This window comes from Thalia democratica, chromosome 8 (assembly GCF_965202585.1).
Source record: "Thalia democratica chromosome 8, ktThaDemo2.hap1.1, whole genome shotgun sequence".
Taxonomy (NCBI): domain Eukaryota; kingdom Metazoa; phylum Chordata; class Thaliacea; order Salpida; family Salpidae; genus Thalia; species Thalia democratica.
In genome coordinates this window covers 42,201,403-42,227,322 of record NC_139172.1, presented here as the reverse complement: position 1 = coordinate 42,227,322, position 25,920 = coordinate 42,201,403, and the positions used below count along the sequence as shown (strand labels likewise).

The window sequence follows — 25,920 nt, the reverse complement described above, 5'->3', positions numbered from 1 at the left end:
GTATAAAAAGTTTTGGTCTTAAAAGTTATTCCAAAACTTCTAAAACAAAAAAAATTAATGAAAAATACTTTTGACAGCTGTAGTATTTTCTAACAAATTATGAGCATAATTTGAGAAAGTCTCACAGAGCATTATAAATTAAATACATAAACTACATAAATTAAATACTAATAATTATAAATGTTTTTTTCTTAAAGTATCACTTATCTAACAAATGTAGTATATAAAACTCCTTAATACATGAGATGTAAATTTTTTAAATTGAGTTTTCTGTCAAATTTTTTTTTTATAATTTTTCAGTTTGATGCAATAAACACTATTTTAAACTGCCTTCACATTTCTTCAAAAACAAAGAAACACCATAACTATTACGTCATAAAACAAAATTGTTACGTCACAATGCACGATTCAGGAGAGTCAAGTTCGAGCTCCATAAAAGTTTTTGGGAACATTTTCATCTCTTTCATCGGAGCAGGGGTGCTTGGTTTACCCTATGCCTTCAAAGAAGTTTGTTTTTAATTGTACTTGTGTAAAGTTTAAATTTAAAGTTTCACCAAGATGTATTTACTTATTTTGTTTTTGACTAGAGACTTCAAGTTTCAGATAAAAAATTGACCTTGAAATAAATTTTAAAAAGCTAGCTCTCTTTGGGTTTTAGTTATTTTTTCTTTAAGAATGGTTTTTTAACTCCATGAAATAAGATTAAACTATTGCTAAAAGTATACCTATTAACTTTTTTACTGCTTTATTTAGCAAATATATCATAACATAGTGTGTTATACAAATTGTAATAAATCTATAAACTTTTTGAATACATACAGTTATTTACATTTTTGATAAAAGTTGTTATTTACATTTTAGTCTTTACTTTTATCTAAAACATTTGAAAAGTAAGTTTACAAGAAAAAAAAGTGTGTACTTATGATGTAAATCACTTAAAAATTTACCTTAGTTATTTATACCCCTTAAACTTATACATATTTCAAATATGTTTGCAGGCTGGAATTTTAGAAGGTGTTGTGATAATGTCCTTTGTGGGATACTTGAGGTTTGATATTTTGTTGGTTCAATTATGTCTGCATTCTTCGTATTACTCTATCTAACTAAACAATTTCTATGTTTTTAGTTTAAATTTCTAACATTTTTATCACTAAAAGTTTTTCAAAGTATAAACTTTTATAGATAATTTACTTAATTGTTTAAAACACTTAAAAAAATTTGAAGAAGAAAAAAGTTTAGTGTAATAGTAAAGTCACTAACTTACAAAATGAGAACATTTTGAAAATATTAGAACTATGAAAGCTTTCTGGGTTGCCATACTTTTAAGCTAGTTGTAAAATTTTTGTAAATCTCTAGTTAATGGGTAGCTTGTGCTTTTGTGAACAGTTAAAAATCTCATGCTAGATTTTTGTAACACCTTGAGTGCATTTTCATTTTTACATAAATGATGTTCTACCATATAATTTTTAATGATTTTGTAACATTTGTTTTAATTTTTAATTAGTTTATTTGTCTAGTAGTTTGCTCTTCTAATAAAAAAATAATTTGAGTACAGAATCTAAAAAAAGGTTTTTGTTAATCTAATGCTAACTGGATAGTGGCAATCCTAAGTTTTTGAATACTTAAGTGAGTTTTATTTAAAAGTCGAAATAGAAATATAGAATTACAATGAAGTATTATAAAAAATAAGTATCAAATAGGACTCGAAATATAAAGGATAAAACTTTTAAAATAGTTTATCAATATTGAAAAACAAACAAATTTTTTTGAGTAAAAAAAAAAACAACTATTAAGAAAGCATCTGTTAGAAAAGTAACTTTAGCCATTTTTGTATAGATATTTGAAAAACAATCCATTAAATTACAAAAAAAATCATGACTTTTGTTTAATTTTCAATAAATACAGTAAAAAAATAATTATGTTCATTAAAACAGTTTATATTAAAATTATCCTAATTTTTGACAAATTAACATATAATAATAATTCATTTGGATATTACAAAACATTGATCAGAAAAAATAAAATTATCTTGAGTTAAAAAAAGCATGATTAGTAAATTATAAATATTTTGAAAAAAAATTCAAAAATAAAAACACCAGCCAGTGAATTATTATAAAATTTATTATATTATTAAATATTTCAGTGTTAGTGCAATGTTGTTGCTTATCGACTGCAAAGACCACATTTTGAAGAACAAGTTTCAGCAAAACTCAAACATATCGTACAAGAAACTACAGCAAGAAGACAATGAAAGTTTGATTAGCAACAGTGAAGTTAAAGTTGGTGTAACTTTGTTTTTTATCAATGATAACTAATAATAATGATATATTAATTGATTTAAGCTTTTTAGTTAGTAACAATTGTTAAAAAATTCATCTATGTACAGTTATAATAAATTTTTACTTATTGTTTTGTCGTATGTAATGAAATTTATGTTAGTTTTTTTTTTTTGTACAGTTTCAATGAAGTTTTAGTTGATTTAAACAGTTGTTTGTTATTTATATTCAGCTTTAGTAAACTTCTAGTAAACTAAAGTGCATAAGGGGGTAAATATCTTTTTTTTAAGTAATTTTTATTTGAACAACTGACCTACCGATTACTTTATACATTAAAAAAAAGTAATTTTTTAGACTTAAGTTGCTTTAGAATTTGAGAGTTTTATAGGTTGTTCATATAAGGTGCAAACTTAAAAAGCGAAAAAAACTATTTCACTAAAAGTCTTTCTCCTCTTACAACTTTTGAGCTACATTTTTATAAAAAAATTTCACATATTTTTTTAATATTTAATAAAGTATGTTGGAAAGAAACTTTTAAAGTTTTTTGCAAATTATATTTTTTAATAAATAAATAAAACAAAACATTTATCGTTTTTTAGTCATAATGTATTTGTATTTTAATTTATTCAAACCTAGTTCAAACTGATTTTTTTAGATATTGCACTGAAAACTTTTTAAAATTAAAAAAAAATAAAAGGTAGAAAAAAAAAATTTTACTAAGTTTTTTTAATTTTACAATAAAATCGACTAAAAAAATATGGTCCATAGATTTAAAAAAAAAGTTTTTACGAAAATGACTATACCTTGAAAATCAACTAAAACTTTCCTATTCTATTGAAGTTGACTATTGTTCATACTTTAAGCTTACATTATTTTAAACAGTCCATATGGATAAGAAAATTGTTTAACCCCAATGGACTAAAGTATTGGTTACTAAAAAAAAGTTACTAAATATTGGTTTTTGAAAAATTTTAGTTGATATAACTACTTGTCTAAATATTAAATGCAGTTCTAATGCAAATTTATTTAGTTTAAATGGTTGTACTGTACTATTTTAAATTAAATGAAACCATTAGTTAACTTCACAACGTTTTTAAATTTCAAGCCAATGTAAGGGTTAATTTGTTATTTTTTCTATATGTTTTTTTTGTAGGCATATAAATTAAAATGTAAGATAAAAAACTCTTGAGCTTTATTTTTTCGATTTGCAAACGTTTGAATATTCAACTTTAAAAATGATTGACGAACTTTAAAACGTAGAAATAAAACATTTTAACATAGTTTAACATAAAAAAATTGTTTTAAATATTTTATTTATATTTTTGGTAAAAACTTGAACTGTTTTTATTTAACACGCAGTAACTTCTCATTGATTTTTCAGCAGGAAACAAAATTAAGTGATTATTCATCAATATAACATTCAATGTAAAGACTTATTGATTTTTTTTGTTTCATCAGAACTGTTGGTGAAAAAGTGAACTGTTACTAGTAATGTCAATATATAGGAATTTGATGTACTTTTTATGTAAAGTTGTTGTTGTATCTTTAAAAAATAAAAATTTCATTGTATTTAAAATATACATTCTCAAAAAAAAAAAGACAAGTGTTTTTTTTTTAAAAGTTGGTCTTAATTGTTGATGAACTTTGTTGTTTAATAAATAATGTTTTTATTAAGAAGATTGGATTAAACTTGGTTATATGAATCTAAATTAATTGAATTTTTTATCAAGTCTTTTATGGTAGCAAAATTATATATTTCATAAAATTATATGTCATCTTTTTCATCATACTAATTGGTTGGTTTTTACAAAATTTTAGTTGGTCTACTTTTATATTTTTTATTTTTGTTGTTAACTTTAATACTGAACCAATTTGTTAATTTAATTCTCCATTATTTTTACAACCTTTCTTCCATACTTATTTGTCAACTTTTATACAACTTTGTCACTTTTTATACTAGTTTAATTTGTCTACTTTTTATACAACTTTGTCACTTTCTATACTATTTTAATGTGTCTACTTTTTATACAACTTTGTCACTTTTTATACTAGTTTAATTCGTCTACTTTCACAAAATAATTCAGCCTTTCAAGCTGAATTTGCCTAAAGACAAGGACAATAAAGTTCATAAATTATTTAAAAGCTTTTGTTACTAAATTTTATAGTTATACATATTCATTTGTCAACTTTATATTTTATCATTTAACCATTTTTCCCAATATATGAGACAATATATAGTTTTTGTTTATATATATGTTTTTTATTAATATAGTTGTATATTTTATTATTTATTAATATTCTTATAAATTTTATTAATTAATATTTTATCATTATTTTCCAGCCCACCTTGCCAATAGACGAGGACAATATTGGTTACGGGGACGTTGGTTTCTACGCCTACGGGAAATTTGGGGCCCTGTTGGTGGACATCGCCATCGTTGTTTCACAAACTGGTTGGTTTTATTTACTTATTTTTATATAAGATAACATTAAATATTATTTCTAAACTGTTATTTCAATTACTTTTTTTTTTGCATCAACCTCTTTCTATAGAAATTTATACAATTTGATTACTCTTATAACAATTAGCAGTTGAAATTGTAAATGAGATCTTTTTTTTTAAACTATTTTATTTTCCAAATGTTTATGTTTATTTAAATTATTACAATTTTTTTTTCACAGTCTGGTTTGTTATATATTTTCTATAAGAATTGATATATGAATTAAATTTAAAGTAAAATTTTAATAATTGTCATAAAATTTATCATATTTTTTTCAAAGGCTTCTGCTGCGCATACCTGATCTTCATAAGTGAGAATCTGGCGCAATACATGCACGATGGTGAAAAATACACGAATTTGCTCATATATTCCATGCTTGTACCGCTGACTTTCCTGTGCTTGCTGAGAAAACTCAACAAACTTGCCATTTTCAGGTTAGTATTATATTTGAAATGTGTATTTTACTTGTTATGATCTTATTTATTTTACTAATTTACTCTTATACTTCATGCTGGTTCCACTGACTTTACTGTGCTTGCTGAGAAAACTCAACAAACTTGCCATTTTCAGGTATATAAGTAATACATAAGTATAAAATGAGTCTTTTTTTCAAGTTAAATTTTTTTAAACATTATCATTTTTATTGCATCTTAAATACAAATGTTGCTTATTATGTAGTTTTTTGTCTTATTTATTGGAAATTTTTATAAATACCCTGTTTGCTAAGGAACCTCAACAAGTTATTCATTTTCAGGTATATAGTTTAGAGTTAAAATACATACTTTTTGTTTAGTAACAACTTAAAAGTTTTTTGTATGATTAATGCAATACTAAAAGCATGTATATCATTTACTATACAAGTTAAAACACACCACTTTCAGATGTCAATTATTACATAATAACTTCTTGTTAATGAAAATTAAATATTAGACTAAAATGGTTTTTTTTAAGTATTAAAAAATCAGCTTAGTTGTTTATTTGTAACTTCTAACTTCTACTCAGTACTTAATTGATTTTTTCATATTAAGATGTGTTTTAATTGGGATCTTAGATCTAAATGTAATGTTAATGTAATAATATTATTAGTTAGTTTGTTTATGCAAGCCACTAAATCTTTAGCTTTGAACAACTAGTAAGTCTTTCACAGTAATAAAAATATCCATTAGTTTTTTTTTTCTCATATTTAAGTGTGCCACTAACTTATTATGATCTTTAAAACATTTTACTGTAAACCTTTTTGCAATTTAGTAGCTAACTTTGACTAGAACTTCTTTTTAATTGATTGTATACAGCTAAAATCACAATTTTGATTTTCCTACAAAATATATATGTTTAATAGGTTTTTTCATTAATTAAGTTTCAAAATGTTTTTACAGTTTTAAGAATTTACATTTGCCAAATAATTCTGCTAACTAAAATTTAATTATCTTAAAACAATATTGAGAAAACTGTATGCGTTAGTTTGGGCGCCAATTTGCTTAGTATTGATTCTTCATTGTTTAATTTAATTTTAAATACAGTTTAGTAGCTGAATTTGCAAATATTAGCTTATAGTTTCTGCTTACTTGAATTAAAAAAGCATATTTAATACTTTACGAGATTGTTTGATTTATGAAAATTGTATTTATTTATCTAACCAACTAAATAATTCTTTGATTAAATTTTGGCAGCAGGTTTCGCTAACTGTATTAGTTTTTATTAAATTTGTTACTAAAAGTTTATTTTGAGCATTTTTTAGTTTAATTGATAATTTTTTTTAAACAATTTTTTTATTGGCAGGCTTCTTATGACCTGTTATGTAAATTAATTTATGTAATAAATTATTATTAACAGTTTAATAGCTGATTTCTCAAACATTTATGTTTACCTAAATTATATTATTGATTTTAATTGATTTTATTAAATCTGATTTATCTGCTTATCTGATTATTATATTTATATTTTTAAAATTTATATTAAGTTTTTTAAACTGTATTTTATTTTACAGTTTAAACATATCTGCATATCTGATAAGTATAAATTATTAATTAATTTTCACATTAGTAGTTTACTTAATTTTAATTATTTATTTATAGCTTAGTGGCGGATTTTGCCAACATATCTGCATATCTAATTAGTATAAATTATTAATTAATTTTCATACTAGTAGTTAACTTATTTTTAATTACTTATTTACAGTTTAGTAGCAGATTTCGAAAACATATCTGCTTATCTGATAATTTAAATTTTAATTATTATTTTTAATCAATACTTTTTTACAGCTTAGTAGCAGATTTTGCAAATATATCTGCATATCTGATTCTATTATTGATGTTAATAAATTTTGTTACAAGAAATTATTTATTTACAGCTTAGTAGCGGATTTTGCAAACATATCTGCATACCTGATCGTGTTCTGGTTTGATTTCGAACACGCTCATACTGTCAGGTTAGTATTTAAACATTAATTTTAATGTTTTATTTATATGTATGTAATAGGTTTAACATTACTCGTTAACTATATTTGTATAAACTGCTGAAATATATAGTCATGTAAAATTTTAAGTTAACTTATAAAAAAACTCTGAACTAATAAATTATTTGAACATGTTCACATGTTATATTCATTGGTTAATTGTATTTTTTAGTTTTTAAATATCTATAGTAGTTAGTTAGTTATTTATAAGTTTATATATTGAAACTACTGTGAACTTTAAAAAATTAAAGTCTTTACATCACTGTACTGTAATGTTTGCTATCATTATTGTTTGTAATTATTTATTTACCAGTTTTAATTAGTTTTGTATAAAGTTACAATAAATATTGTAATACAGTGCATTCTATTACAAAAATAAAGTAAGCTTGATATATTTTGATTATGATACTTAAAACTAGTTAAATATAATCAAATATTGATTATTATGGTGTTTGATTATTTTACTTAAAACTAATTAAATATAATCAAGTATTGATAATTATAGTGTTTGCTTATTTTATTATTTTGTTTTGTTTATAGTGTTTTTTACTCAACTAAAAATCATGAACACTTTTCCAGTTAAAATAGTGTTACTAAAATAAATTTTAAATTGTCCGATAAGTCGTAATCATTTATAACTAATGCAAAACTGTAAATTTTAAACTTATTAAACATTTGAATAAACAATACATTTTATTTTACTCTTATAATACAATCTAGTTAAAACAATTTTAATATGAATTAAAAAAAAATTTGTTGTCTTGAATTTTTCAAGTACTGTATATTAGCAAGTTGATATTTATTGTAATGAAATTAAACCTTGTTTTATTTACTTGAACTTTTATAGTTATTTTTATTCAGTGAATTTAGTAGTAGTTTAGTTGTTAGTTGGCAATCGTTAAAGTGGCATTTGATTAAAAATAACTGTAAACTTTAAGTGAATCACTGTTATTGTTTTTAAACAATTATAACAGTAATTGTACAGGTTTTTCTAAAAATAATGTTTACATTAGACAATTTTAATAATTGGCCAACACACTATGAAATGTGATATGTTGTAAAACTAGTTCGACAACTTTCTTGATAACACAACAATGTATTTGTTACAAATAATTATCTTTTTGTAAAAATGTTGATAATATCTCTGTTACACTTATTTTAAATTAATTTCGTTATGCTATTGTAATTTTTTCCAAATATTTGTTCTAATACTACAAAACAAACTTAATCAATAGTACAACTAGTAATTTTGTTATTGTTTACATTGAAAAATCATCTGTAACATATAATTATAGTATTTTGATGCATAACTTTATCATAAATGTTTTATAGGTTTGAAATAAGTATTTTTTAATTTATGTACTATATAATTGTATATTTATGTATATTATTATAATATATTTTATATATAATTCAACTTTTTATGGTTATAAAACAATATATTTAAGCTTTATGGTGAGATTAATACAATGTAGATCAATGTTAAATCATTAATTTAAACTAGTTTTATGTTTTGATAACCTATACAAATGGTTAAATATTATTATATAAAGTAAAAAGTAAAAACAAGGCAGTAAAATCGTTAAAACAAGGTTGTTATATCGTTGTAATAGATACTTTAGTTTTGTTTATGAACTTTTAATAAGATAAAACTACTAGTTTTTATTATTATTTAACTTTATTTAATAGCTACTTGAATTTCTTCATATATACCAAGCATATAACATTTGCTTTTGACTTTTAGTTTTTTTTTAATGTTTGAATTTAGTGTAATTTCAAAAACTGCAGATAGTTATTTTAAAATATTAGTATAAATTTTAGTTGTTTAATTTACAAGCTATCTTACCAAAACTGTACAGTGTACTTTTAACATTACTACATTACCTCTTTTAACACTACCATATAATTATTGTATTATTATACAACAATATTGCATTTGTCTTTTATACAAAGTTTGAAACATGACTTTTGAACGCTTACTGCTATTAACAAAATGTTTTACTTTGGCTCTTTAAATGTATTTTGAAAAATCTTAAAACAGCATAAAAATAAAAAAAGTTGGGAAAAAAAAATTTACAAGTTAAGCAAAGTTTTGATAAACAGAGTTTATAAATAGTTTAATTAAATAAACTTTTAAGTGCTTAAAAGTTATTTTCATATGGAAAACAATAGAAAAATTAAAAGTATGTAAACCAAGTCAAGTGTAAAATTTTAATGCAAATTTGCTGAACACCGTAGAAAATATTTGAAAGTAATTATTGCCAATCATAAAACGTTGAAGTTTGCAACTTATTTACAATTTTTTGCAATACTTTTTAAAAAAGTTAGATTTCTTCAAAATATTGTTCATAAAAAGTTGTTCATCAAATTTGCTTGAACACATTTTTTAAAGTAATTATTGTCAATCATAAAACGTTGAAGTCTACTATTTATTTTCAACTTTTCCAAAGCTTAACTTAAAAGTTAGATTTCTTTAAAATTTTGTTGATCTAATGTACAAAAGATAGTATAATGCAATTAAATATATTATTTATAAAACATTTTTGTATATATATCATAAAATTTTTACAAATGAAAACATTTTAATCAAAAAAAAAAGCTGAAACATAGTCATAGTTTTGTTATTATGCTTCGTCTTATTTTACTCTTTACAACTTTTCCACTTTTTCAAATTTTACTCAAATTTTTCATCGTTTTTTCATTTAGTTATGTTGAAAGAGAATTAAATATTTTCATAGTATTTCAGCAGTAGTGTATGTATTGATTTTTATCAGATTATATGAAAGGTTATGAAAGGTTGTAGAGAAATGTTTATTTTTATTTGTGTGTATATTAATTTTTTTTTATGCAAAAAACACTTATTTTTCCTCAAATTAGTTCAGTAAATTTAAATTTTAACTAAGTTTATTTTATTTTTCGAAATTTTAGATTTTCAACTTAGGTTTAAATGTATTTTAAAAATCGAAAAAAAAAATTAAAAACAATAACTATGTAATGAACATCATAGTTTTGTTTTCTCAAAATTTTTTTTAGCATACTTAGTTTTTCTCAAAGAGCTCGTCAATGCATTAATTAATCTTTCGTTTAAAGAAATAATTAACAGGAATTGTCTTGTTCAAATAAAGTAGTCTTTCTAAAAACCTAAACTTAAAAAATAGCGTTATTGTTATGTTAGCATTGCGAAAGTTTTAGTTTTGCTTTTGTAATATTAAGTTTTTTTTTAGCTTTTGAATGTACAAAAAACTCCATAGATAAATTTTCAATTTGTATGGCGAGACTAAGTCTAGGTTTATGCAATAAAAACAAATCTCTTTAGTTGGGTTAAAAATACTGTATTACCCAATAGTAGAGATAGATATTGCACTTATGGCAATAAAAGGGCATATAGCTGTTTGGTATACTACTTTCTTTATTAATGCCTTTTATTTATTTTACGTAATACTAGTTCTATAATAAGTTAATTTAAAGACAAATTTTTTAGTTTTTTATATAAAATGGCATGTAGTTGTTTGATATAAAATTTACTCCTTTAATTATTAATGCTTTTATTTATTTAACTTAAAACTGGTTTTATAATAAGTCAACTTCAAAAGAAATTTTTTTGAATTAATTTTTTATATTTTAAACAAAAAAAACTAAAGCTTTAAACTATTTTCAGTTCAAATCATTTTGATATAGTTTTATTTTTTTATCTTTAAACATCAAATTAGTTTCAGACTATTTGAAAGAAAACCCTTCAAAAAGTAAATTTAAAAACTAAACTAGTCAAGAGACTGCAATAATTTTAATTTAACTTTTATTCACTAATTCATTTGAAGTTTTATTTTATGTTTTTTTTTGCCCACACATGCGGTTAATAATTTTTGAGACTGTTATTTAATTCTTGAATAAAAAAAACGTAGATAAGCAGGTTTTTAATGTTTAGCAGTTTTACACAACAGTTTAAAATTAATTTCTGTTTAACTGTTTTTTTTTTCACGTAAAGTTTTTTTGATTAGTTTTTACGTACAAAATTTAGCAAGAAAAGTTATTTTTGCGTTTTTCATAAGCTTAAATTAAATTCTTTAAACAGAACTTAATTTGAAAGAACTTAAGATTTTTAAAATGAGTAAAATACAAAAAGACAAATAAATTAAATAGAAATGAAACAAAGCAGAAAAGTTTTAAAAGCCCATCACAAATGTTGTAAGTTTTGGTGTTTTTTGATGAAATAAAAATATATTTATTTTGTTTAATCTGTTTTTATAACATTTTTACTTTTTTTTAATGTTTATGTTTTTTAGTTTACGTTGTTAAACAGTACATAGTTTGCCTTAAAAATAATTAAAGTACGTTTTAATTATATAATTTTTGTGAAAAAGTTGTAATATTAACAATAAATGTTCAAAATTTATTTATTTCTTACAACTTTTTGATCAATTTTACAAAAGTCAATAAAGTATCAATTTGGACTGCTTTGAAATATATTATTTCAAGAGGTTTTTTTAATTGCATAAATATTAATGATTATATTATTCTTTTTTTACTATTCACTAATATAAAAGTTTATTATTTTTACGTTCAAACTTTAAAAGTCCGGTTTTGAAATAGTTTTTATTTGCTGCCACTAAAAGGTTATGTTTATTAAACATGTTTAACTGTTCCAATAACTTTTTCTATATCTAAGGAAAGATTACAAAATTCCATAATAATTGTAGGTATGTATGTTTGTAGAAAAACTAGTTTTTGTTGATTGCGCAAGCTAAGCTCGTGGCTTTCTAATGTTTTTTGGTTAACACAGCCTTAAGATACGATGACAACTAGCTTGACCTTGTGAAATGTTTATAACAAAAACTATATAATTAAAGTTTTTCCAGAGCTACTTGAAAGTTTTTAAATTTTAAAATTAAAAGAGAATTTATAAATGTATTAATTATAAAGTATGAACAGTTAAAAAAAAGACTTATATTTAGTTACTGTATGTTAAGATATTTAACATTCGAAGGTTTTAACATATTACTAAGTTTAAAATAAAACAAAACAAGTTTTAATAAAGCTAATCCTTATGATTTTTATTTGATCAGTTCTTAACAAAATGATTTGACTTAGCATCTTCAGTTTATTTGCAGTGATGAGTTTTTTTTTTCTTTAGTACTTATTTAACTTTTTTGTTGTTTTTTATTGTTAAAATGTTAAGTTAAAAGTTATTCTACTTATGTTGAAATATTTTTTATATAAAATTAATAAAAGATTTGGGTATCACAAAATGCTTATTAATTAACATATGCATCTAGTGCATAAGTTCTTTTGTGGTTTTAAACAAATAATTAAAAAACTACAAAAATTTTTATTCATACTCAATGAAAAAAAATTAATAAGATTTCATTTTGTTTCAAGCAACATAATTTACAAAACAGAAACTTTATTTGTGTACAAATAAATTCTTTACAATAAATGTTTGCTATTGAGGCGTTCATGCTAAATTCTTGTAAAGCCGCAATACATTATTATTATGACGTCACAGATTAATTTTCTTATTATGACGTCACAAATTACACCTGTTTAATTTCAGCATCCACCCCAAGGAAATGGACCTTTCTGGATTTCCTTTCTTCGCGGGCATGGCTGTTTACTGTTACGAAGTTTGTTTGTTGATTGTTAATTATATTTAGCATTGTTTAGAGTGCATTAAAGTTCAAAATCAGAGTTTATGAAATTTATTACTTTTTTGCTCTACTCTAACTAAATAATTAGTTAATTTCAATACAAAGCAGTTTTTTATTTAAAGCTTTCTAGATTTATTTGGACAGAAAACAAATATTTTAAACAAAAATTTTGCCCATCTTGGCAAATTTTATATTTTTTGTCCAAATAAATCTAGAAAGCTTTAAATAAAAAACTGCTTTCTATTGAAATTAACTAATCATTTAGTTAGTCTAGAGTAGAGCAAAAAAGTAATAGATTTTATAAACACTGATTTTGAACTTAAATGCAAAACAACTAAAAGACTAACACAGTAAGATAGGCAAACATTTTGTTTTGTCTTTTAAAACCTACTTACTGATCCATTTGTTGTATCTTAACTATTGACTAGTTAATTTTTATTTAATTGTTATTTTATTCAGGGTGCAGGAATGATCTTATCATTAGAAGGATCGATGGAAAGATCTGTGAGACACAAATTCAGAGGGTTTGTTTGTTTATTTATTTTATTCAAAACCAATTTTATATTTGTGTTAAATTATATACAAATACAAATAATGTTTTTAGTTATGATATGTATTGTATATTATAACATGCATATTAACCTTTTTTACAATTGAAAACTTTTGGCTGTGTTTAAAACGTGCAAAAATAAATATATTTATAAAATGCTTAATTAATAAGTATTTTGAATATTAACAGAATTAACTTCAATACTATATAGTTGAAGATGGTGATATTACTAATCGGTTACAAATAAAAACTATTAGTTTTATTAAAAACGCGGCAAATGATTTAGTGTGCGAGTAAAAACATACTGAAATGATTGAACTTGAACAAAAGCAGCACATTTTAAATTAAATATGTTTAACTAAACGCTATTTTAAGTTTAATTATTATTAACATAAAAATTAAATTTAGTAGTATTTAAAATCAAATTTTTTTATGAAAAACGACTAAATATTTGCAAAAAAAAAAGACTTTGCTTGCTGTTGTTTATTTTAAATTGAGAAAATAGAAATCTACAACAAACATTGCATTTAAAATCAAACCATAAACTTTGGTATAAGGAGTGACTTACCACAAAGTAAGCTTTCAGATACTTTGCTAAAACTAACTTGCATTTAAGTTAGCTGTAAACAATTTAAATTGTATTTAGAAATTTAAACTAAATATTATTATTATTGATATATATTATTATTAACTTAAAGTTTATTATATGTTTATACTTATTATTTTTTCAATAACTTGACCGGGTCAAGCTAGCTGTGCAAACTAATTTAAGTTGGTTACTAATCTGAAGTAAACTAAATAAGATTAGATTTGTAATTAAAATGTAACAACTTAGTTTTTAATTCAGCAAAAAAGCAAAAAAATGTTATTGAGTTCAGCAAAAAAAAAACTGTTGTATTAACCTGTATAGAAATAGTATTAAAAGCTTTATACAGTTTGAAGTGTTTGATTATGTATTTTAGAATAAGTTTGAAATTAAGATTTTAATTTAGAAAAGTCAGGAAATTTTTCTCAGTTTGATCTGCGGCAACCCTGACCAAGTAAAGCAAATGTATTTTATAAAGAAATAAGAATTGTTTGAAGCTAATTCACTTTCCCACAACTACACCTGAACTGTTTAATGACGTAATAAGAAAGTTTTCAAATTTAAAATTTTTGAGTAAGTGTATTTGAAGTAATTTTCTCAAATTAACATTTAATCCTCAAAAACGAAATAAAAGTAAAATTTTTTGACGGGTATTAACCTCGTATATATGGCTGCTCAAAAATTTAAATAAACTGTAATTTTTTGATACTTGTTCTTTTATTTGTTTTTTATAAATATATATTTTCACTGGTCTTGTTAATTAAAAAAAAAAAATTCTTACTAATATTAAGTTTAAGACCTTTCAAAGTAATTTGTTTGACGCATTTGTTGTTTTAGAAATCACAAACATATCTATTAAAAAGTGTTTTATATAAATCTGAAATTTTGTTTGAAAATTAATGTATTTTACCAATTTTGCAAAATCAAAAATTAATTGTTTGTAATATGTAAACTCATTGTACTACTTTCATTACTTTCTGTTCTCTACCAATAAAAATAAAATTTTGTCTAATTTTGCAAAAAAAAAACCATAAGTAGTAAAGCTGAATTTAACTAAATATTATTTTTGTTGGTGTATATTTTTAATACAAATCATAGATATTTACAAAATTTTGAGTTGCAAAAGAAACTTAACTATCAACTTCGAACACAGTTTTATACAAGGCTGATTGAAGGTTATTAAAAGTAACTACAAAGTTTTGAATAGATACTTCTATTGCTATATATATTAACATGCTTGGTAAATTTTGTTATAAAAGTGTTAAACAAAAAATAAAATTCAAGCAACTAACTTCTAAGTTGTAAAGTTATTGTTAGAAAACTAACATATTCTAAATTATGTGTTTAAATAAGTAATTAATAAAAAATATTACGAAAAAAAAATCTTTTTTAATACAAATATTAAACAAAATTAGAACCAAGTAAAACAAATATAATTTATAAACAAATAGTAATTAATAAGTAATTAATTAGTAATTAAGCCAATCCACTTTCCCGCAAGTTGCACCTGATCTGTTCTATCTTTTATGACGATCAAGCAAGTTTTTGCATTTTAAGTTTTTGAAAAAGTGTATTTGAAGTAATTTTCTCAAGTTAGCAGTATATCCACAAAAGTGAAATAAAAGGGTGTCTAATTAATTTTTGAAGACTTAAAAACTCGCGTATAATTATTAAAACTTTAATATCTAAACACTTAAATATACTTCAATTTTTTGATACTAGTTTTTTTATTTGTTTTTTTATAAATATACATATTTACTGATCTTATTAGTTTTTTTTTAATTTCCCACTAATATTAAATTTAAGATCTTGCAAAGTAGTTTTTTAGACACATGTTGTAAATACCACAAACATATAATGAAAAATGTAATTATAAGTTAATAAACATTTTGTTTGTATATAATGTCATACTTTTGTAGTTCACCTGTTTTTTTTAACTTTAAATCAATGGTTTCTAAAATCTACGGTAGTTATAAATTACGCTACAGATTTTTCATAGTTATTTTATTTTTCTCTTTATATGTCAACATTGAGATGTTAGATAAAATTTCATGCAAAAGTTAAACAAAATGTTAAAATATCAAGTAACTATATTGTAACTATTTAATGTTAAGTTATACATTTACCAATTTATTTAGTTTTATTTATTATACTATAACATGTATACATTTGTTACATAATTTATTAGTTGAATATTATAATTTTATTTGATATACTATTTATCATACGCGATCAAACAAAATTTATTTCATATGATGCTGCACATAAAGTGTTATGTGACGTAGGCAGAATTTATCAGCAGTTTTAAATATTGAAATAGTGTATTTATTTTCAACGTTGTCACAAGTTAATTTTTAAGCATATATCATTGTGAGGCATATATTTAGACAAGTGTAAGCTTGCGAGAAACACTAGTACAATTATTTAATATTTTAAAATTTAATGTCCAGTTATTTTGATATTGTACACTATTTTTTTTAAATATTTTTTTTTTACTTTATATATCTTTAATTTTTTTTTAACTTAAAACATCAAATAGTGTAAAATAGTTACTTGAAATGTATCACAAATATTTCATTTATATGTTATGATAATTGTTTATAACTTTTAAGTTCAATACAGTATATGTAAGTTAGTTTTTGATTAATTCTTTTTAATTATGTTAATGCTATAAATTTACCAACTCTTGTAGTTATATTTATTATACTATAGTATGTATAAACTTGTAACATAATTTATTAGTTGACTGTATTTTTTATTTAATGTCCTATTTATCATACGCAAAATAAAATCAAACAAAAGTTATTTTATATAGTGCTGCACATAAAGTGTTGTGTGACGTAGCGTCAATATGTCAGCAGTTTTGACTTTCGAAAACTTTTATTTATTTTCAACGTTGTTATAAAGGAGCAGTTTCGTATACACATCTTTGTAAGGCTCATTTTGAACGAGTGTCAACTCGTAAATAGGTACTAACAATATTTTTTGACTTTTTAATATATACTTTGATGTCGTTTTGTTGTATAAACTAATTTTTTAATTACATTATTTTATAAGTTTTGGAAACTTGTTTGTAAAAAACCTGTAGTAATATAAAATATTGGTTAAAGCTTTGTAACTTAAATATTACGTATGTCTTTATAGAAATTAGTTCAGAGCCATAAACAGTTTTTTGGAAAATAAATTTATCTGGTCAAAATTTTAAAAATTTATAAGCTGTACTTTTTGATTCAATGTTTTTTTTCATTAAACTCATCTTTAACATCGTTCAGTGTATTATTTGTCGTTTTTAGTGTTTTGTTGACCATGAAATTGTAAACTTCGTAAGTTTTGAAAAAAAAAATTTAGATGGTTTTATTTTACATACAATCAGAACAGAGCTCTAGGTTTAAAAATTTGTCTATAAGTTATCTCGAAATTTATTTTTTATTTTTTTTAAGTTTGTAGTTTGTCATTCCCTTTGATAAAATCTTTATTGATATTCTCCCACTAGATATTGCTGCACCACAAATTTATCAGCAATTTTAAATTTTAAAATATTATATTTATTACCATCTTTGTTCTTATTATTAATTCAACCATTTTTATCGAAACATAAATATTTGGATGAGTATAAACTCGTAAATAATCACCAGTTATAAATATTTAACATAAGATTTAGTAAGAAATCAGCTGAGGAAATTATTGTTGAATTTTAATAAATACTTTTGTATTTTAAATTAATATTCAAATTTTTGCAAAATTTTCAAACTTGTCATGTTATTGATTACACAACACTGTACATTTTATTTGAAGAAAACATTTTAGATATATTAAATTAATATTTAATATTTTACAGGATCTTCAAACTTGCCATGCTTCTAATTACAACACTGTACATTGTGTTTGGAGTCTGCGGATACATGGTCAGTTGTTTATCTTTTATACTCACAAGTTTTTTATGAAGTTGTAAAATTAATTAAATTAAGTTTATCTAGTTGAAAATAAAAATACTTTTAGACTTAAAGTTAGTTTATAATTTGACAATAAAAAATATAAGAAACTGTTAAAGATTATTTTAAGGGATTTAGTAAGTTACAACAAAAAAATATCATAAAAAATTAATTAATAACTACACAAAGTATTATTAAAATTAATTGAAAAACATTAGGAATTTTACTTAAAAATTTTATTTTGCAGTCATTCGGACCAGAGACCGACCAAATAATTACCTTAAACCTACCACCAGGTAAGAATAAATTTATTTATATATTGTTTAAGTAAAGTCTTTCTTAAATTTTAATTTACTCCTTTTTTTTTGCAATAATAAAAATCACTTTCTGTTAAAATTTTGTGATAAAATGAACAAAACATTTACAAAAAAATATTTTGAAGCTTTTTAAAATGTATACGAAATTAATTGCGAAGTAAAATCTGTTTGTTACTGTTTTAAATTTTTATTACTTTTTCCTTAAGTGCTTCAAACTTATAGGGGGTTAAAAACTTTTTTTTCAAATTTAGTCTTATATTTAACATAATTAGATAAGCTACTTTAAATTCATAGTAACTTTTCAGATATAGGCGATCAAAGTTAGAGCCTTTAATAGGTTCTTTATGGGAGGCGAAAACTAAAAGGGATAAAATAGACTATTTCACTAAAAATCTATCTCCTCTTTCAGTTTTTGAGCAGTTGTTTTAAAATTTTTTCAGTGTAATCTTTAAGGAATTTTAAACAACTTGTAGAAAACAAATTTTTAAATATTTATAAAAAAAAAGTTTTTTATAAAAAATTAATAAAAAAAGTTGATTTTTTTTTCTAATCAAAAGCCTTACTTATTTTTATAACTTTTTTTTTTAAAATCCAATTGCTACAAGTTGTTTGTAATATTGAAAAGTAAACTATTGAAATGTGAAATTTGAATTAAATTGCTTTAAAAAAGAAGGAGGAGATAAATTTTTAGTAATTTTTTCAAAATTCCAAGAAAATCAGCCTTGAAAATTTTTGATTCTATACGATTGTATCGGTTTTTTTTTATAAAACTTGTTATATCTCAAAAGTTAGTTGGAATTTTTCTGAATGTTTTAAAAGTATCTTATAGTATTTACTCTAAGCTTTGATATAAATGCCAATGTCAATTTTAGTAAACAAAAAAGTTGGACCCCCTATGCGCTTAATTTATAAACAACTATTTTCACAGGAGTATTCCCCGCTCTTGTCAAAATGTTTCTGTGCTTCAGTCTCTTCTTCACCTACCCTGTGATGATGTTTCCGACCATACAGATCATTCAGAAGAGAAGCAGGCGGTGCAAGGAATCCAAATATATTGGGGTGGGTTGTTACGTCATAATTGTTAACGTACGATTTTCCTGAAAATTTTAGGCCAAACTGAGATTTAGAAATGAACCCAATTTTTTACAAAGCTTGTTACGTCATAATTGTGTATTTTAACGTTCTAGTTACTTTGATAGTTATTATTATTATTACTATTTTGATTATAAATAAGTTTAAATATTTTTCTTCAGTTCCAAGTGTTCCAATTTTATGCCCTTGTGCAGATTTGTACGCTCGTGCAAATTTGACAGCTACCCCTTATTACTGTTTTGTTTTTATACGGATCTTACTATTTTTTCTCCGATTCAAAGTGCTAGTATAATTGTTAAACATGTACCACTTATTTAAATAAATAAAACATTTTAATTTTTTACTTTATATGTTTAGTTCCTTGTAAATTTGTTTATAACCACATTTTTAATACTAAGAAGGCACTTACTCCTAAATCAACAACTGACAAGTATTTTTCTTCATTTTTTAAAAATCTCATTTAAATCACTTCTTAAACGCATAAGTCTGGCGTCTTAATCATTAACCAGTTAATTTTATTCTACTGTTTAAAATATTTATATTATTTTGTATAACTATTTTAGAAAAAATTAAAAAATATTTTTACCAACTACATGCATTTCTGTATAAAACATTTAAGCATAGTAATATTAAATATTATTCATACAGAACATAGTTAGAGCCATGATAAAATAGTATTAACTGGATTAGTTGTTCTGATAATAATATTTAATATTTTAATATTTTTCACACAGAACGTAGTACGAGCGATGATGGTAGTACTTACCGAATTGGTAGTCCTAAAAAATGATAATACTTTATAATAAGTTATAATATTTCTTAATTAATTTATTTTATTGCCTGTAAACTTAATATTTAATATTTTTCACACAGAACATAGTACGTGCAATGATGGTAGTACTGACCGGATTAGTAGTACTCATAATATAATAATAATAATATTTAATATTTTTCATACAGATAGTGATGTACCGGACCCACAATTTCGGGTCCGGCCGGACCCGGACCCGGACTTTTTTTTCAAGTTAGAATCCGGCCGGAACCGGACCCGGACTTTTTTTTCAAATTAGAATCCGGCCGGAACCGGACCCGGACTTTTTTTTCAAATTAGAATCCGGCCGGAACCGGATCCGGACTTTTTTTTCAAATTAGAATCCGGCCGGATCCGGATATCAGACAAAAATGGCAATATCCGGCCGGACCCGGACCCGGATAGTGAGTCCGCTACATCACTAGTATAAACTAGCCTGAGTCAAAATGAGGTTTTTAAAAACTAAAAAAAAAAAACTTTAATCTAATAATAAGAAGAACAGCTAGCCACAAGGTTTAAAAATTTAGGTGTTATTTACAATTAAAAATATGAAATCAAGTTCTTGAACAAAATACACTAGAAAATTACAAAATATTGAAAACTGGATCAGCTCAAACTCATTCAAAATCTAAAAGAAAACTTGCCTGAGTTTTTATAAAAAACTAAACTAGCCTGAGGCAGTCCAAGATTTTCTAAAATTCCCAAAAATTTTGAAAATAGCGGGTTGCCATTGTTTAAGTCAATAAAACTAGCTAGCGTGAGTATAAACAAGCCTGAGTCAGAATTCAACCGTATTAACTCTAAATGTTCTCTGAGCTCAACTTTAAACAATAAATAATGCAAGTATTCATTCCAAAGTTCTTAATTTTACAACATATGTAAACAGTTGCATTTCTGAAATGTTTATTTCATAGTTTAAATGCAAACAAATGTAAATTAGTCACGTGTACAAAATGAGCCAATCACGGTAGGTGTTTAATTTTAACTGACGAAAATGACTCTTATTAATTTACACAGGGTTTATTTTTGAAAAAATACTTTTCAGTATTCTCTATTTTACTAACTAGATCCGGACCCGGACCCGGACTTTTTTTTCAAATTAGAATCCGGCCGGAACCGGATCCGAACTTTTTTTTCAAATTAGAATCCGGCCGGAACCGGATCCGGACTTTTTTTTTCAAATTAGAGTCCGGCCGGATCCGGATATCAGACAAAAATGGCAATATCCGGCCGGACCCGGACCCGGATAGTGAGTCCGGTACATCACTATACAGAACGTAGTTCGTGCGATAATGGTAGTACTGACCAGTTTGGTAGTCCTGATAATATAATAATAATATTTAATACTTTTCACACAGAACGTAGTACGAGCGATGATGGTCGTACTCACCGGATTGGTCGTCCTGATTATTCCCTCATTCTCAACCCTCATGGTGCTCATTGGAGCGTGCATTTGCAGCCCCCTGGCCTTCATTCTTCCCGCCCTTTTTCACCTGAAAATATTTGACAAGTTAGTTTAAGTTACACTTACAGTTATCTCAGGTTTTTTGACTTTTTATTCATGTACTTTGTTCTAGGAAATTTCCTCCACTTATTGCTGTGGTGTTTTTAAGAATAATTTTTAATCAAAAGTAATCTGGTTAATTTTCCCCCCTTTCTACTATTTTTTTTAATAAAATCAGACTGACTGAGGCTACTTCAATATAACTTAGGCTAGTTTTTAGTAAAGTTGGCAACTATGTTTAAAGGGCTCTGTTTGTACAAATAAAAAAATTGACCACAAAATTTTAGCTAAATGACATCCATAGAATTGCTCTCCAACAGAAAATATTTTCGTTCAAAAATGTATATTAACGTATGGCTAGATTTTTAAAATACTTGTATTTTTGAATTTTAAAAACAGTACGGATTTTGAACCCAGTTGTTTATTAACTAACTTTGTTTGAGAATTTGTTTAGTCCTTGAAAGGTTATAAAGAAGCCTACAGCTTCGACTTAAAGTAGTTTTTGTAGACATAGCCTTTACTTAAAGTTTTACCAACAAACTAACTCCGTATTTTTATTTATATTCTTAAACACTATTTTCCTCCATTTAATTTTAATATTTTGGTAAACTAGCAGTAGCCACTAGTAGTAAATTTATACTTTTTAAAACAAACATTTATACTTTTTGATTATTTTTGTCAAACAACGTGAATACTTTTATTTAACAATTTTTAAAATTTTATCAGAATACAATATAACTGTCGTTAAAATTTAATACTTATTATTATACAAAAAAAGTAATATGTTAGTACTTTACTTAACTAGATTTAAGCCAAGTAATCTCAACATTTTAAATAAAATAAAAACTGATCAAAATATTTAGTTGTTGTTTTTACCTACTTATAAAGTAAACATTTAAATTAATAAACAACAACCTAAATTTACTAATTAAAAATATTTTTTGGTATCTGCTTAATTTCAAATAAACAGGAACCAAATTTTACAAACCTAAAACTTTTAATTAATAAATTTATTTTTACAATCGAACAGAAATCTATCAAGAAGTAAAAGATTCATGGACTACCTAATAATCTGTGTTGGAATATTCGCGTGAGTTTTATTATTTATTACAATGTTTTACATTTTGTTGTTTACCTAGGTATAATATATACTACTAATTATTACAGTATTTTCATATTTTTATGTTTTTTATATGCTACTTAATTTGAAGTTGCTAGATAGTCAGACAAAAAATCATTGGTTTTACATCAAATCCTTTATGTATATATATGTTACATACATACATTATGTACATAAAATGTATATAAAATGTACATATATTATAAATATATATACATATTTTAAATTTTGTCAACATGAACGTTAAGTTCAAGGTGGTTTACATCTTGTAAATAAGTCTAAATTTGTTTAGTATGTATAAGAAGTTATGAAAATGTTCAGAAGTTTTAACAATAAAAACATGTTTTCTTAAAAATAATTCGACAACTGTTGTACAAACTTTATTACTGCAAAGTGCTTTGTATACTGAACTTAGCACACAATAATAAGTTTAACTTTTATCGATTTCGGTTTTAAATTTGTTGTAAAAGTTTTTGTTTGGTTAAAGTTTAAACGAATACTTAAAGGTTACAATAGGTGAAGTACTGATTTTTTTTTTATTTAAAATGTTGGTGAAATGTAATTTATATTCCACAATAAATACTTCGTTGTATATTGAAAAATATAAAGCTTATGGTGTGTTTTAATCTTCAAGGAATGTTAAATACTTAAAACTTTAAGCTCATAATATATAGACGAGACATTTACTATTTGTATGTTTTTTACTTTAAAAACATTACATTAGTTATAGTTTTGACTTAAATATACACTGTATACCTTATAAAAAAAACAAGTTGTTGATTTTTTAGTTAAAATATTATCAATAATTATCAAATGAAATGTCAAAACCATTTAAATGTCGTTTCGATTTTTGTGATAGTTTTGTTTATAGCAGTAGTGCTTGAATTTTAATAACATTGTAAGTTTTATCATAAGCTGAAATACTATCACAAAAATGTTTTAGTTTATCTGTGTTAAACAAATACTGATCTTTTTTCAGTCTAAAATGGTTTTACCATAAAAAAATTACGATTAAGTAAATTTTTACAAGTAACTGTAGAGGCCGCTGCTTTTATTACAAAGAAGCCCATTTAAGCTATTTACTTGCAGATCGATCTCAAAGAATAAAAAAGTATTGTATGATAAAGATTTACTTATTTTCACAAAGTCACGTTTTATAGGTAGAATGTTAACATCTCTTTTAATGTTAACAATTTCGGTTTAAACGAAGAAAATATTTTGTTCAAAAAACAACCAAAAAAAAAAAGTAATATAATTTTTGTTTTCAAAAGGTACAAAATTAAATAAAAAATCAATAAAAATCAATATATATATTTTTTTTTCAAGACAAACATCAACGTCTACTTTTATATTTTTAAAAACTTAGAAACTATTGGCCTACAATACAAGAAAATTAGTTTTATTATTTCAATTCACGTCTACATTATCTTAATTAATCGATTAAATTCTCGTTAAAAATTTCGCAATGGATGTCATTAGTTTGATTGATGATATTAGAAATCTGTAATGATTTACACGTAGATTGTAGGAAAAGTCATGTTATTTTCAAATTAATAGAGATATAAAAATATATTAAGAAAATTAAGATTTATTCTTTTAAATTTGTAGATATTACAATACTAAATAGTGTTAGATGATTAGAATTTTGTTTAAAAAAAAGTCTTGAAACAATTAATAAAAAAATAATAATATGTATTTCAATTTTTAGTTAAACTCAAAAAAATAGTTTTGAAATATCACCACAAACAAACATATAATTAATTAATAGAATTTAATTTTGAGAAATCTTATATTAACTTAACGATTAACCAAGTTAATAGTAAGTACAAGTACAGTTACCCTTATAATTAGCCGTATACATTTTTTAATCATTATAATTGGTCACTTTTCTCTTCTGCAGTCATACAATTGACTTATTTTTAAATAAATATTATATCACTGCTATATGATTTGTTTTTATAAATTGTTATTAGTTTTTTACTTAAATTGTTCATACATAACCAAATATAGATGTATTGTTACATTGTATTTACAGCCTTATGAAAGGTCCATGTATTTATCTCAATCAATTTTGTTGATCTTTATTTTAAACAACTTTTAAATTGATCAAATTTTAATTTTAAAATTAAGTTTAATTGGTTAAATTTATTTTTACAATTTAATTGGTCATTATTTAATTTTGCAGCTACATCATTGGCTCAATAGATGCTGTCAAGAGGCTGTCTTCCTCAGAAACAGAATTTTCCCCTGACCAAAACTCGATGGCGACTATAAACGACACCCTGAAATAAAAATATTTCAACTAATTTCCATACATTTGTGTTAAATACCTCATACTTTTTGTACTTTTACTAGGTCTTGTAATAATTGCAAATTTTTTTTAATTTGCACTTTACGAATGTTTTTTTGGTTTAAAAATGGAAAACAATTTATTTTGTCGTGGTTTTTATAGAGTGCCTTGTTTTGACAGATTTTTAATTAGTCCTCTTGTGTTTCAAATAGTAATATATTGTGAGCTACTAATTTTCAAATAGTTAACTAATGATTATATGACTATACTGTATACAAAAAAAATATTTACTTCTATCTATATTTATGTTAAATTAAAACATTAACATTTGTAATAGTTATTATTATATGATATTCACTTTTATGAATTTTGTTTAAGGGATTAAACTAGTTAAAATACTGCATTATTAAAAGAATGCTACTAAAGTTTGTTCATAACTTTTTTATTACTTTAGAAAACTTATACTTTGTCAAATGTTATGAAAAACAATTTCTTATATTGCCACAAACTGTATTATTTATTTTAGGATGAATTGTTTTTACTGTATGTTATGCTTAAAATGCTATTTGTTGGTTTTTTATTTAATGTTACAAGTCAGTTTGTTTGTAAAAAACAGATTTTTTAAATTGCTTTATTGTCAAAGTTTTAACTTCCTTTACTAAGAGCTTTTTTCAAACTTTTACTTTTTGTAACTTTTAAATACGTTTTAGGGTCTTTTACATTAACTGTATAAAGTTTAATATTTTTTAGTCAAAATCTACTTATGCAAAGAAATTTGTTTTTATACTTTCTTAACTTTAACTAAAAAAAGGTTTTTAATGTATGCCAAATTATTAAACAC

At 23.5% G+C, this 25,920-nt stretch overlaps 1 protein-coding gene across 1 annotated transcript; it reads left to right on the top strand.

Annotated features, from left to right (window-relative positions):
- The first annotated feature begins 304 nt into the window (after positions 1-304).
- LOC145842089 (uncharacterized) lies at positions 305-25,270 on the top strand. The gene is made up of 14 exons (XM_082949469.1): positions 305-507; positions 999-1,048; positions 2,144-2,279; positions 4,618-4,729; positions 5,058-5,211; positions 7,128-7,205; positions 12,784-12,853; positions 13,337-13,401; positions 17,852-17,918; positions 18,193-18,241; positions 19,191-19,321; positions 21,524-21,675; positions 22,700-22,759; positions 24,975-25,270. The coding sequence occupies exons 1-14, from the start codon at positions 400-402 to the stop codon at positions 25,078-25,080; spliced, it is 1,338 nt and encodes a 445-aa protein (XP_082805595.1). The 5' UTR covers positions 305-399; the 3' UTR covers positions 25,081-25,270.
- Positions 25,271-25,920: the final 650 nt, after the last annotated feature.